Source organism: Xenopus laevis, chromosome 9_10S, assembly GCF_017654675.1.
Source record: "Xenopus laevis strain J_2021 chromosome 9_10S, Xenopus_laevis_v10.1, whole genome shotgun sequence".
Taxonomy (NCBI): domain Eukaryota; kingdom Metazoa; phylum Chordata; class Amphibia; order Anura; family Pipidae; genus Xenopus; species Xenopus laevis.
Genome location: NC_054388.1, coordinates 22,942,590 through 22,958,190, shown reverse-complemented (window position 1 = coordinate 22,958,190; position 15,601 = coordinate 22,942,590). Strand labels below are relative to the sequence as shown.

General features: G+C 38.9%; 1 protein-coding gene across 4 annotated transcripts in view; it reads left to right on the top strand.

Moving 5' to 3' along the window:
* The window catches only part of aatk.S (apoptosis-associated tyrosine kinase S homeolog), a 116,536-nt gene that overhangs the window by 62,782 nt on the left and 38,153 nt on the right, over positions 1–15,601 (top strand). For 3 of the 4 annotated variants that reach the window (XM_041579202.1, XM_041579201.1, XM_041579204.1), the window contains exon 3: positions 14,007–14,148. In XM_041579202.1, the coding sequence (XP_041435136.1) occupies positions 14,007–14,148 (142 nt within the window). Of the gene's footprint in view, positions 1–12,256; positions 12,457–14,006; positions 14,149–15,601 lie in introns of those variants that run through there. The other variant, XM_041579203.1, reaches the window with a different exon arrangement.

Genomic DNA, 15,601 nt, shown 5'->3' with positions numbered 1-15,601 from the left:
TTACAAAAAGTGGGCGGAGTCTACAACAGCCAATCAAATTTCAGCCATTCAATTAAATAGGAAAATTTTAAAACTGCTGCCGCTCTTAGACGGTTAATGGCAGCCTCCTCAAAGTTGGCACAGTTGGTCACTGGGGGACTGGGATTAAAATTAAGAAAAGTGGGTGGAGCCAAAGCCAACCAATCAGATTTCTTTGATTGGTTTTAATGGGAAAAATTAAGAAGGCTGCCATTCTCTCAGTATTGATGTCAGGGACCTTGAATATCACAAATGTGGTCGCTGGGGGTTTCCACTTCAAGTTTAGAAAAAGTGGGCGGAGCCACCAACAACCAATCAAATTTCATTCATTGATTTTCAATAGAAAAAAATAGAAATGCTGCCATTTTTACACATTAAATGACAGCATTCACAAACTTTGGTATGTTAGTCACTGAGTGACTGTGGTTCACAATTAGGAAAAAAAGGGGCGGGGCAACAACAGCCAATCAGATTTCAGCCTTTGACCTTAATGAAAAATGATAAACTGCTGCTATTATCACGGTTTAAATGCTAGGTGTACCAAACTTGGCTCAATTACTCACTGGGTGACTGCGGTCAAAATTTAGGAAAAGTGGGTGGAGCCATAAACAGCCAATCCGTTTTCACCTATTGACTTCAATGTAAAATTTTTGATTACCGCCGTTCTCACAGTTTTAAAACCGGAGGCCCCAAACTTGGCACTGACCATGACTAGGTAACTGGGGTTAAAATTCAGAAAAATGGGCGGAGCTTAAGACAGCCAATCAAATTTTACCTAACGCTATTCAATGGGAATATTTAAATTCCTGTCATTCTTACACTGTTAATGTAAGAGTGCTCAAACTTGGTCCATTTGGTGACTGGGTTGCAAATTTTTAAAAGTGGGCGGAGCCAAAAATAGCCAGTTTGTTTGGATTGATTTCAATGGTAAGATTTGGTTGGCTTTAAATTTCACCGGTTTAATCCGGATTCTACTGACTTTGTGTACTCTCTAGGCACCAGGGGCGACTGGGCAAGACACCCAACATATATGGGGGGCCTGAGTTTTGCCACGGCAAGCACCACTCACATTTTCTTCAGGAAATGTACCTCTCTAGTTATTATTAGCGCCCCCCCCCCATTTTCTAAACGCTACTCCTCCTACAGTTTTAGGGGTACAAGCGCCAAACTTTCCACACCTATTCGCCTTATAGCAAAGTACGTTGCCTGTGCTTTAGTAAGCGATCCCACCCACTGCGCCCGTGCTGCGGACCACTGACGACGCCTTTTTTCGTATTGACTTTGACAGGGAGAATTTTCAAATAGCTGCCGCTCGTACAGTTTTGAAGCTACACTCCCCAAACTCGGACCGCATATTGTTGATGCCACCCCGAATAAAAATATGTATTTTTTGGGGGGACCCCAAAGTGGGCGGAGCTACCAACAGCCAATGAAATTTTAGCCGTTTTCTAAACGCTACTCCTCCCAGAGTTTTAGGAGTACAATTATGAAACTTTGCACACTTGTTCGGCTCATACCCGAATAGGTTGCTTGTGCTCTGTTAAGCAATCCCACCCTCTGTGGCGGCCCCCCAAAGACCCCATTTTTCCCCCTAGACTTTCATTGGAAAGTTTGAAACTTTTGCCACTCGTACAGCATTAAAGTTACTCACCAAACTTGGGTCACTTAGTCATGGGGTCAACCTGAAAAGTTCTGTCACATTTTGGGGACTCCAAAAAGTGGGCGGAGCAACACACAGCCAATCAGATTTTCCCTATTAACTTCAAAGAGAAAATGTCAAACACTGTCATTCCCACAGTGTTAAAGCCAGAGACCCAAAACTTGGCACCATAGGTCACTGGGGTTCAAATTTTGAAAAGTGGGCGGAGTCTACCACAGCCGATCAAATATTAGCCATTTGTTTAAATGGGAAAAGTTAAACCTGTCGCCGCTCTTAGAGTGTTCATGGGAGGGTCCTCAAACTTGGCACAGTTGGTCACTGGAGGACTGGGATCAAAATCTGGAAAAGTGGGTGGAGCCAAAAACAACCAGATTTCTTTGATGATTTCAATGGGAAAAATTAAAATTGCTGCCATTTGCACGTTATTGATGTCATGGACCTCGAATATCACAAATGTGGTCACTGGGTGTTTGCACTTCAAAGTTAGGAAAAGTGGGTGGAGCCAACCAATCAAATGTCATTCATTGATTTTCAATAGAAAAACATAAAAATTGCTGCCATTTTTACATGTTAAATGTCATGATTCCGAAACCTTAAAGTGTTAGTTACTTGGTGACTCTGGTTCAGAATAAGGAAAAAAAGGGGGCGGGGCAACAACAGCCAATCGGATTTCAGCCATTGACCTTAATGAAAAACGCCAAATTGCTGCTATTATTACGGCGTAAATGCCAAGTGTCCCAAACTCAGCACAATTACTCACTGGGTGACTATGGTCAAAATTTAGGAAACGTGGGTGGAGCCAATAACAGCCAATCAGATTTTACCTATTGACTTCAATGTAAAAGTTTCAAATACTGCCATTCTCACAGTTGACTGGGTGACTGGGGTTAAAATTCAGAAAACTGGGTGGAGCTTAAAACAGCCAATCAAATGTTACCTATTGCTAATCAATGTCAATATATAAGTTGCTGCCATTCTTTCACAGTTAATGGCAGGGACATCAAACTTGGCACAGTCGGTCACAGGGGGACTGGGATTCAAATTTTAAAAGTGGGTGGAGCCAAAAACAGCCAATCAGGTTTTTTGATTGATTTTAATGGTACAATTTGATCTGCTTCAATTTTCACAGTTTTAAACCAGATTCTACCAACTTTGTGTACTCTCTATGCACCAGGGGCGACTGGCCCCAACACCTCTTGCGTTTCAAAGCCAACATCTTGTGGTTTCTTCAGAAACGACACCATCTAGTTATTAATGATCTTTGACCAGGAATCATTTCTGCATATTCCCTACTACAACCAAATATTTAATGCAATATTTTCATCTTTTCTGTTGCCATGGGTTGACAGCCTAACTACATCATTGATACTGAACTCTACCACATGCGCCACCTAATGGCTGATAGGGACACAGTGTCCCCAGATTGTTAAACTAAAAGCCGTATCAAATTTCCCCACGGAACCCTGATCTGTATAATTAGTGTGCTTACATCACGCCTTTGCGTTTCGGAAATTTCTAATGCCGCTGACATTCTGTATGCACTATATTAATATTCTTTAATGCAGGGGTCCACAATAGTCAGGCCGTGGCCCAGTACGGGCCGCGGACAGTCTTCAACTGGGCTGCCGAGCCTAGGGCGGTGTATGTATAAACCATGAGGGATAAATCTCCAGGGTGATTTATACCTATAGCTCAAGCCCTTCGATACCGTAGCAAGTTTGTAACATAGTTAATAGTGGCTATAGATAAAATAAGGAATGGTAACATTGAAAATAAGGCTACATCGTATCTTGTTCTTATCAGTAGTTTAGATGAAATGTTTAGATTAGGATGTTATTTATTGGTGTAACATGTATGTGTGATGAGGGGAGTGTATGCTTTGATGGATGTATAACGCCTGGAGGGGAGTGGTCGTTTAGTGGCGACGATGAGGAGTAGTGAAATATATAGTCATATCAAGTATCGGCACTCACCCAAAATGTCCATCAAATCCCGGGTGCAGCTCCCAGAATATATTCAATGAATGTAGAGAATGGAAGCACTCACAGGTATTCGTGCTTAAAGTGTTCATTGGATCATCACATATTCCCCTCACATCAATGCGTTTCGGTTCCTTTAGAACACATACGAATACTACAATCCCACCAATCAGTGAATGCAAGTAATTACCAAATTTACATATTGTTGTTAAGAATTCCACTGCTTGTGTAACTGTAAGGTTTACAGCGGGGAGCTGCTGTAACTGCAGTTAGCCATGGGGAGTGGGTATGGGGGAAGCCCAGGTGTGTACCAATAGATGATAGGAGACACAGACATAAGTGAATTGAAGATTTAATAGCAACCAATAACGTAAACAAAGACAGGAATATGCAAAGCAAAAGTCAGGGTCAGGCCAAGTTCATAAAAAGGGATTCCACCAGATATGAGGAATTGGGATACTCACACAGGAATCAAAGTAAAAAGATTTTCAAGGTTATAAAAAGGTTTTCAAGGTTTTCAAGGTTTTCAAGGTTTTCAAGGTTTTCAAGGTTTTCAAGGTTTTCAAGGTTTTCAAGGTTTTCAAGGTTTTCAAGGTTTTCAAGGTTTTCAAGGTTTTCAAGGTTTTCAAGGTCAGGAACAAGCAAATACATCCAATGACTCAGCCCTGAGCAAAGCTCAGGGCGGGGTTTATAAAGGGAAGGTGATTAGGAATGGGAGACACATGAGGGTAAACGAGGTGGGTGGAAAACAGGGAGGAGGCATACTGTGAACAGATAGATATACTTGAGCATCAGGACAAGAGTTCATGATCAGCCCCAAGATCATCTAGTGGCATACCCAGTAAGTGCAGACTCCCGGACACAGGAAACCAGGGATCGAGTCCTGGCTGATCCTGACAGTAACGAACACAGTGCATATAAATAGCTTAAATCTTACAATATATCATCAAATAGCTGTCCATAAGATATATATATATATATCTAAAAATTTGTATAAAAATCTAAAAATAGTGTCATAACTCAGTGTTGTAAAAATCACTATAAAAATATAAGTATAACAATATACCCACTGCGTATCTGAGAATATTAAAATATCTGAATAGACTGCTTATATTGATATAATCATGCATTCTCATATTAATATATACATTTATTTATAGATATGTTCAGATAGTCATCATTTTTAAACCAATTTATAGATTCATAGAGAACCTGTTTATTTTAAGCCAAAAGTCCAAATTTCCATTTAGATTGACCATTAAACCTAATATCCAATGCTGAATCAAACATCGTTTTAACCTAAATTTTACTCAAACTGCAGCTTACTCAAACACATTTTTTATATTGCAATGTTAAAATATTTATAGCCACTGGGTTACTAAGCATAATCGCTATCAATATGCAGAATATTCATAATAATTGTGAATAAATACAAAGAATTAGACAATATACAATGAATATTTTCTAAAAACAAGTTGTTTAACTAGAGCTCTCAGTTTCCAATTCACCCTAAGGTAGAATCATATTTTTGAACTGATATATTAGAAGGACAATGTCGGTGTTAGACAAAACAGGCCATAGAATACATCTCATTTAGACCCCTAGGGGCCACCGTATCCAATGTCCGAATCCATTTTGCCTCTTTTTGCAGCAACATCTTTCCTCTATTCCCACCTCGTTTGGGTTGGGGTACATGATCAATTAGAATACAACGAATCGATAGGAGTGAGTGTCTAAAATCTATACAATGTCTGGCGAGTTTCTGCTTTACCAGTTCGTGAGGAGGTGTACAACGATGCCTGCATCTTGACAGCGTGTGGTGTGTATAGCGGGTCACGACCGATGCAAGGCCAGACGCCTACAAGGAATTGGTGCCTATTGTGATCGGTGTTCACTGTGCTTTAATTGCCTGGGACGAGAACAGATGCGCTAGCTAGCGCAGCTTCACTTATACTCTAATGTCTGGTAACGTATCTTGCACATAACTTTAATATTTAAAAGGGGCTGTGCTTAAGACTGTTGGGAGGTCCCTGCTGATCAGTGGAACCGGTCTGACAACGCACCATCTAGCCTGGAAATTAAATGTGACTATAGTGGCGCTGTATTTAATATAATAGTCACCCAGTAAGGCACGTCTATTGATCATCTAGAAACTCTTCGACTACTTCAAGTATACCTTTATTGGGGGGTATAAATTTATTGTTAATTACAAATCTATAAAGTGCCTCACCAAGGACTTGAGGCAGTCCGAGGAAGTGTATCACTCATTGATTCTTGAATTGTTGCGACACTAACCCCTTTGTATTATTGCAGTATTATTGTCTAACATCTAACATTTTCCTCAGCAGGCTTATTAATGAAGTGCAACTGTGACATTGTAACTATTTTTTATCTTCTGTATTGTTGCGATATTAACATCTTTGCATCATTACAGTATTACTATAACATCAAAGGCTCTCTCTAACAGAACCATTTGTATATTGGCATTTACCTGAATCTATGTGGTACTTTGTAAGAGGTTGGTACTCTAATTAATATCTATCTGCAGTATATGCTGCAAATTTCAGCATATTTTTCCTGTTGAACTAGGTTGTTCAACTTGTAAAGCTCTTATCCGCATAATGGCAGAAGGGATGGGGACCTCTTCATTTGATGTAGATACCAGTAGTGAATTTGCCTTTACACAGGAGGATGCGACCCCTATATTATTTACTGAATCAATTGCAGCTGAACGAGGTGGTAAATTGCCTAGAGATGTGTATAATCAACTTCAAGATCTTAAGAAAAGGGATGTGGATTTTCATTTACATGTAGCCGTTGGTGCGGCATTTTAAACAAGTGTCCCTTAGATCTTATGCTTTTGGTGATTGAGAAATCAGGGAAAGAACTTAGAAAGTTACGATCCGAACTTTGTGATCTTGAATCCGCTGCATTACCAATACTTGTGGCTGACCAATCTACTAATTGAAAAGCTCAACTTGAAATAAGCATTGATAAATATTGGCAAGAGTTAATTGCCTTCAAACAAAGTAAAGTTATTAAAGTGGACCAGGATTTTAAGAGATCGTAGGGTGTATGGATGGCTTATTGGCAAAAATGATGCAGATAGGAGCTTTAAACGCAAAACATTTCAAAGGAATATGTCTACTGTAGACAGCTCCAGAGACTCCCCGGTATCTGATTTGGAAACATCAAAAGGTGTAACTACAGACACTGCTCAGGAGAACTTATCTAGTGGAGTACAAACTCGCACAGATTTTTTTAGGTAATGCAAGAAAAAAAGGAAACATACCAGGGGGGGCTATAAATCGCCGGGGCAGGCCCCCAAGGAAACTGAACATCTGATTTTTAATCTCAGAAAACATGTATTAACGTAGGACGAGGTCTCTCTACTAACTAAAGGTTTGTCATTTGTTCCTGTTACTAAATGTGACGATTTTGACCTTGAGATCGATCTATATCGATTTCAGAGGAAACTTAAAGGGATACTGTCATGGGAAAACATTTTTTTTTCCAAAATTAATCAGTTAATAGTGCTGCTCCAGCAGAATTCTGCACTGAAATCCATTTCTCAAAAGAGCAAACAGATTTTTTTATATTCAATTTTGAAATCTGACATGGGGCTAGACATATTGTCAATTTCCCAGCTGCCCCAAGTCATGTGACTTCTCTGTTGAGAAATGGATTTCAGTGCAGAATTCAGCTGGAGCAGCACTAAAAAAAAAATTCCCCATGACAGTATCCCTTTAAATTGATGGATCATTACAAAGACAAACCTATAAATCATGTGGAGAAATTTCACCCGAAAATTTACTTTGAACCGACTAATACTGCAACCTCTATTAAAACTTATTGCAGTATTGTACAGCGATACTGTGATGATATTTTGAAAAAGGGAGGCAAATACTATTCTAACTTAAATCAACAAGAAAGAGAAGCCATAGGGTCCCTCAGGAAGGGTCGAGACTTGATTATTGTCCCGCTGATAAAGGGGGTGCGATTGTTATGCTTGACGGTTCTTTCTATAGAAGCGAACTATTGAGACAATTATCTGATAACCAGGTTTATGTGAAATTGAGGGATGATCCAGTTGATAGATATAAGAAAGAAATTTATACACTATTAAATACTGCTGTGTCGGCTTGCTGGATCAGTGATAAGTGCAGCCAATATTTGTCCAGTGAATTCCCCATATGCCCAATTATCTACACTCTCCCGAAAGTCCACAAGTCCATTACATCACCACCAGGAAGACCAATAATTTCTGCACGGGGTTCTCTTTTTTCTAATATTTCTCGTAATCTTGATTCTTTCTTACAGCCTCTTTGTTCTAAGATGCCTTCCTACATAGCAGACACACCAGCGATGCTACGAATTTTGGGAGATCTAGGTCCAATTCCAGATGATACTTTGTTTGCTACACTTGATGTATCAAGGTTATATACTATCATACCATTGGATCAGGGTGTGTCAGCATGCAGTTATCTCTGGTGAACACAGAGATAATCCATCCAATAATTTCTTTGTTCTTTGTTGGAGATGGCGTTGACTCATAATTACTTTCGATTTGAAATAGTTATTTGCAGGGGACTGGTACAGAGATGGGGTCCAATGTGGCCCCCTCCTATGCAAATAGGAACATCTTTTTTTATATAAAAGATACATCGATGATGTCTTCTTGGTCTGGAGGGGTGACCACATTGGACTCAAATCGTTTGTTGATAACATCAATTCACTATCCACACCGGTGAAATTTACACTAACTTTTGATAGAAATACCGTGGACTTTCTAGATATCCGGATATTTTGTTCAGCTGGTAATATTGGGACAACATTGTACCGTAAAAATACTGATGTTGCTACATGCACACAGCTTTCATCCACCTTCTATTCTTAAATCAATTCCTTTTACTCAGTTTCTAAGGGTTTTCCAGAATAACTCAAATATAGAGACAGCAATGGGTCAAGCATATTATATGCGTTATAGATTCCTCCAACGGGGGTACCAGCCTGAATTTCTTGCAGGGAAAATAGTGCTCCAGTATTTATTTCCCAGTTTTCTCCATTAAGTCAAAAAATTGGGGCAACTATTAAAAGGAATTGGCCAATTTTGCAGATGGATAATGAGTTACCTTTTACTACTAGTAGCCCCCCTGTATGTGCATAACGAAGAGGGAGATCCCTTCTGGATATTCTAATGCTTACAGATGTACAACCTGATAGAGAGATGGATTCATCTAAATCGTGGTTAACGACCAATAAAATGGGGTGCTTTCAATGTAGTGGTTGTATAACGTGGCTTTTTGATAACTGGACCACATTTCAAACACCCACATAGTGGCAGGCGATACGAGATTCGACACAGACTCACGTGTTTATCTGACTTTGTGGTGTATTGTATCATCTGCCCATGTGGTCTGTATTATATTGGTAAATGTATTACACCATTTTGGCTACACATGAATAATCATAGGTGTGCTATACGCACTGCTCTCAAAACTGGTAAAGCAGAAACTCCCTTGCCCAGACATTGTGTAGATTTTAGACACTCACTCCCGGCGATTCGTTGTATTCTAATGGATCATGTACCCCAACCCAAACGAGGTGGGAATAGAGGAAAGATGTTGCTGCAAAAAGAGGCAAATTGGATACGGTGGCCCCTAGGGGTCTAAATGAGATGTATTCTATGGCCTGTTTTGTCTAATATATCAGTTCAAAAATATCTAACTTAGGGTGAATTGGAAACTGAGAGCTCTAGTTAAACAACTTGTTTTTAGAAAATATTCATTGTATATTGTCTAATTTTTGTATTTATTCACAATTATTATGAATATTCTGTATATTGATAGCGATTATGCATAGTAACCCAGTGGCTATAAATATTTTAACATTGTAATATAAAAAATGTGTTTGAGCAATCTGCAGTTTGAGTAAAATTTAGGTTAAAACAATGTTTGACTCAGCATTGGATATTAGGTTTGATGGTCAATCAAAATGGAAATTTGGACTTTTGGCTTAAAATAAACAGGTTCTCTATGAATCTATAAATTGGTTTAAAAATGATAACTATCTGAACATATCTATAAATAAATTTTTTATATTAATATGAGAATGCATGATTATACACTATCAATAAAAAGTCTATTCGGATATTTTAATAATCTCAGATACACAGTGGGTATATTTTTACACTTATATTTTTATAGTGATTTTTACAACACTGAGTTATGACACTATTTCTAGATTTTTAGATATTTATACACATTTATATATATATATATATATATATATATATATATATATATATTTTGGACAGCTATTTGATGATATATTGCAAGATTTAAGCTATTTATATGCACTGGGTTTGTTACACAAGCAGTGGAATTGTTAACAACAATATGTAAATTTGGTAATTACTTCCATTCACTGATTGGTGGGATTGTAGTATTTGTATGTGTTAATCACTTTTGGGTTCCTCCTGACGACAGTTCTAAAGGAACCTAAACTTGTTGATGTGGGGGAATATGTGATGATCCAATAAACACTTTAAGCATGAATACCTGTGAGTGCCTCCATTCTCTACATTCATTATATATATATATATATATATATATATATATATATATATATATATATATATATATATATATATATATATATATATATATATATATATATATATATATATATATATATATATAATGATGAAGGATCATAAATCTTGTGAACGAAGTGTTTATTTGTAACACAGCATTGTAACTATATATGTGTTTGTGTGTGTATAGTATACCCATATCTATACTAACTATAGAGTTTAGTATCATAATAATCTTTGATATTATGTCTGTCCAAGAAATCATCTTAAAGGCATTAACAGAATCAGCCAGCACAACATCACCCGGCATTCCACAACCTCATTGTTCTCACTGTGAAGAACCACCTACGTTGCTTCAAATGAAAGTTATTTTCTTCTAGTCTGAAGGGGTGGCCTCTGGTGCGGTGATCCACTTTATGGGTGAAAAGGTCCCCTGATATTTGTCTATAATGTCCTCTAATGTACTTGTAAAGTGTAATTATGTCCCCTCGCAATCGCCTTTTTTCCAGAGAAAACAACCCCAATTTTGACAATCTACCCTCATAATTTAAGTCTTCCATCCCTTTAACCAGTTTTTTGCACATCTCAGCACTCTCTCCAGCTCATTTATATCCCTCTTAAGGACTGGAATTCAAAACTGCACTGCATACTGCAGATGAGGCCTTACCAGGGACCTATAAAGAGGCATAATTATGTTTTCATCCCTTGAGTTAATGCACTTTTTTATGCAAAACAGAACTTTATTTGCTTTAGTAGCCACAGAATGACACTGCCCAGAATTAGACAATTTATCTACAAAAACCCCAAGATCCTTCTCATTTAAGGAAACTCCCAACACACTGCCATTTAGTGTATAACTTGCACCTATATTATTTTTGCCAAAGTGCATAACCTTGCATTTATCAACATTGAACCTCATTTTCAATGTTGATAAATGCAAGGTTATGCACTTTGGCAAAAATAATATATGTTTATTCCTTAATTTATCACTTCATATTAATTAATTTGTCTCTTATTTTGTCACTTAATTTACCATAGTTACATATTTACATATGGTTGTTATCACAAATTGAGGTCCTTAATGATTGATATGAGCTGCATTTTAATGTGTTTAGGAGTGTCCATCCACACTATTTATAATGTATATGTGTTGTGGAATTACTCCACACCTCTTTGATGCAGGAGTGTTTCTGAGGTCACAGACGGCTCCTGCAATACCTCTCCACTCTCCTCCTTAACCTTACCAGCCTGAGGGTCTGGGGGGAGGCTGCAACGCTAGTACGGCAAGTGCAATTGTTCTCTCTTGCACTTGTAAAGTCTAAAAAGTTGAACTACTGATTTAAAAATGGAAATTCGGCTCTTAAATGTACTATGAGCCGTCCCCTGCAACCAATTCTACATTCCTTATACTGGTAAACTGCTCATGGATTACTAGGTCAGTAGTCACTAGTGTCTGTTCAACCCTTAAATACTGACGCTGATCAATTTATTTCCTAAAAAGAATTTCACTTTATAATTTATATTAAAAAAGCGTGGGCAGATTTAGTAATATTTATGAAACAGTTTATTCCTAGACACTGCAGTTTCTAACCCAGATGCACCAACTTGCCATGCTAGCTCTTTACCTGCTAGCATAATCTACATGATTTTGACAGATTTTAGCTGGAGAATTTTTGGAATCAGATTTTTAGCAGCTTTAGCAGCAGATTTTTAAATCTCAGAAAAAAATTTCCTCTAAAAATTTGGATTTTTTTCCCCTTTAAAACTCTACCAGAAAAATTTGAGGCTTCATAAATAGGCCCCTTAGTGTTACAAAAGCTGTATGAACCTTTCCATGCCAGACTGGATAATAAGACTCAATGTGCAGAGAACAGTGGCTATTGTTATAGCACGTGCTATGGTGCGGCACAATGGCACAGTGTGGGCAGTAAATGGCATGTCACTTCTATATAAGAAAATGTTACGTGAGGGCCTGGCCTCCCCCATTTCCAGCACAGTCTTTGGATTCCGATTTGCAGCTCAGCAGAGTATGGCTAATGTTCCAGGCAGAGACGGGCAGGGCTGTGCCAGCTAAACTCGGTGTGTAATGGCAGCGTTAAACAAACCTTGCTCCCTGTCACCCCACTACTGACATGCTGACACTTTCCTATTTAATTGCTGAGGCAACTTTTGGGACTAAAGACTTGTCTTGGAGGCGCGGAGAGGTAGGGATGTGCGTGCAGCTGTGCCAAAGTCTGTGCCTGTATGCACTTGTAGAAAGGATTTTATCCCCTGGGACTGTGAGGCCCTGTATTTGCAGATTTTCTGCTCTACTAATATCCTCTTGCCAGTCTGTGGTTTTCTGCTGCATGAAAATAAGCATGCATACCCAAGGACTCAGGTATGTTCATGTATGTGTCTTTATGGGCTTGCATTCCTGATTGTATGCAGAATGTGTATGGCTTTATGAACATACTGTATGTGTGTGTACACGTGTATGCAGGAGTATTGACTTGCATCTCTAAATTAATGGCTCATGGTATATGTGTGTGTGTGTGTGTGTGTCTCTGTACCTCAAGGTGGGTAACCTCCTTATACATTGCATCCTAAACTTAAACTACTTCTACATGCTACTCTTTATATTGTTTTACTGTGTCTGTACTGTAAATTACTGCCTGGTCTATGCATATATGTATTTATTGTATCGCTTAGAATAGGTCTTGTATTGTACATGTAGCCCCACAGTTTATACACAAAACAGCTAGAGGATTGTAACCCTAAAATAGACAGACATAGATAGATACACTGACAAACATTACCTGTCTGGCCCTTGCTATTATATGCAATTTTTATTCTGAAGCAAAGTAGCAGAAGCCAGCCAAATAACATTGTTGTCTTGGATGGAGGAGAGCTGACTTCTGTTAAATTGTTTCAGGAATGCATAAAGGAAAGCCAGATAACTGCATTCAGTTGCAAATATATTTATAAATAATTAGCAAGCCACTGAACATTTTATTAAAATATATTGCACAAAATTAGTTGCAGAAGTGTGTGAGGCAAAATATCCCACATACCCCACGGCTGCTTGCAAATGACACTCTTGATTGGTAAACAAGATAGCAGCTGCCATTCTTCATAAAATGGGAGAGGGCGATCCAATGCCAGCTGCAGTATCATGGAAAGCCAATCATAAGTAATGAGATCATCACAACTGAAGCATGTAAATAGAGCGCAAGGGTTTCTATTAGGCACCAAAGTAATATGTTGCATTTAACACTCTCACAACAGCAGTAGAGACTAGCACTGCAGTCTTGCAGCTCTAGGGCCCTGTACCAGGACACTACCTAGAAGGTACTTGTATTTATTTTGTCTACCTTCGAGGTAAGCACAGGTCTCTATAAAATGCTGACTACCATGTTGGCACTAAAGTATAATAAAAAAAGTGATGTAAAAAGCCAAAGATTTTTCAAGAATTCAGGTAGTTCAAAGACAGCTGGCGTATGACAGGATGGACTATCCTGACAAATGGGGTGCAGCTAGCAGCAGTGGCCAGTCTACAGCATTCCATTGCCATGTAGAGTCCTGAAGACAAAACAAGGAATTTCATTTAAGGTCTTTCTTTCTCAAGGCTGGGGGCCCGTGTATGCATACCCAAATGCAAATACATCCTCCCTACAGCCCCATGGCATTGAAAGTGTTATAGTTTTGGGCTGTAACAAAAAATCCTTGTCCCTCCTCTCCTTTCTCTTTAATAGTGGCTGTTGTTTCCCTTTAGGAGCTTGACAATGTGGAAGGAGAAGATAACAACACTGAACTCTCTATCCAGAGCTCTCCAGCTGCACAGAATGGACCTGAGGTTTATGTCCTTCCGCTTACAGAAATTTCAGTGCCAATGTCCAAACAGCCAGGGAGATCAGGTAAGAGCAGGTCAACTGGTATGACCTAAAATTGCAACACCATTGACTTGTTCACTGTGTACCTTCTAATATAGTCTAACATGGGGTAGGGCACCTGTGTGCATCAATATGTTGTTGATGTAGAACCTCTACAATTTGCTGTTAGGATGCTGTAACAATATCTGGCCAGAGATTGCAGAAGTTTGTGTTAGAATAATTATTGGAGAAGAACATTTGCAGGCACACTGGTGCCAAGAAAATATTAAAGGGGAACTCCGGCTTCCAAACCAAAATTTGATCAAGAGGCCCACATAAACCCCTAATATAGCCATCACAGTTACCTGTTTCTTCAAAAAGTATGAATAAATGCCATTTTCTATGCTGCAATCCAGCTGGTTAACAGTTCTTCTCTTTTTTTGCATCATTCGAAATCCTGGCAGGGAAGGAGGGACTAAACACTGATGTTACAAATTGTAACAACTTCTCCACAGTTAGCATGCAGGAACTACATAACCCACAATGCTTTGCACTATGATATTATGTTTCTTATTGAAATCATGTGTGCAGGGAATTGTGAGGTTTGGAGGATGCAGGCTAAGGAAAGCTGGCTGCTGAAACAAAGTAACAATAGCCAGCCAGCTCAGCAAAGTAGTCAGAGAGATCAGCAGAAGAGCAGGGGGCTAGACTTAGGGAACTGTCAGAAGCCTTTAAAAATCATGAAAAGTCTGCACATTTTTAATTGATGTATATTGTAAAGTTGCTTGAAAGTATGCTTACTTTTCAAAAAGCTTAAGTTATGTTTTTGTGGAGTTCCCTTTAAGGGCCCATGTTTAAAAGGGCTAAAATATAATTTCACCTAGTTCTCTTGTGAGGTGCTTTTTGACAGGTCCAGAGATCAAACCAGGAGGACCTGTACATTTACTAATGTGTTAATGTGACTGTGCTAGGTTTGTACTGGTTGGGTGAGACACACATTGTGTGTATGAGAACCCAATAATTGTTCTGCATGAGGTGGGTTTATCACATACCAAGCGGTGGAACTCTATGCTCTACATGATCAAATATGAGTAGGATTGGAATGTGGACTAAGAATGAATAATTTTTCAGAAGCCTCAGATCAAGGGGGCGAGTGCAGACACAGAGAGTGTAAGACAAACCCTCAAAGAATAGATATCTCAGAGAACAAGGGCATCTTTTCATAGGAAATAACATGCTCAAGTTTGGGCTGATGAAAGGCAGAATGGCCCCAGTGTCTTGTGTCTCCAGAAGGCGTGACTGGCAGTGCCAGGCTAATTACAATGCTTCTGTTTGTTGCTGGGGACAGTTATGCACCCCTGGAATTCAAGGGCAGGGTGGTGGGCTGTCAGGCGTGGGAGCTTTGTAGAAGTCAGAATGTCACAATGTGAGGTTGCAAACATTCTCACTTCATTGGGAGTATGACATGAAACTGGCACAAAATTGTCTTATTTAATTC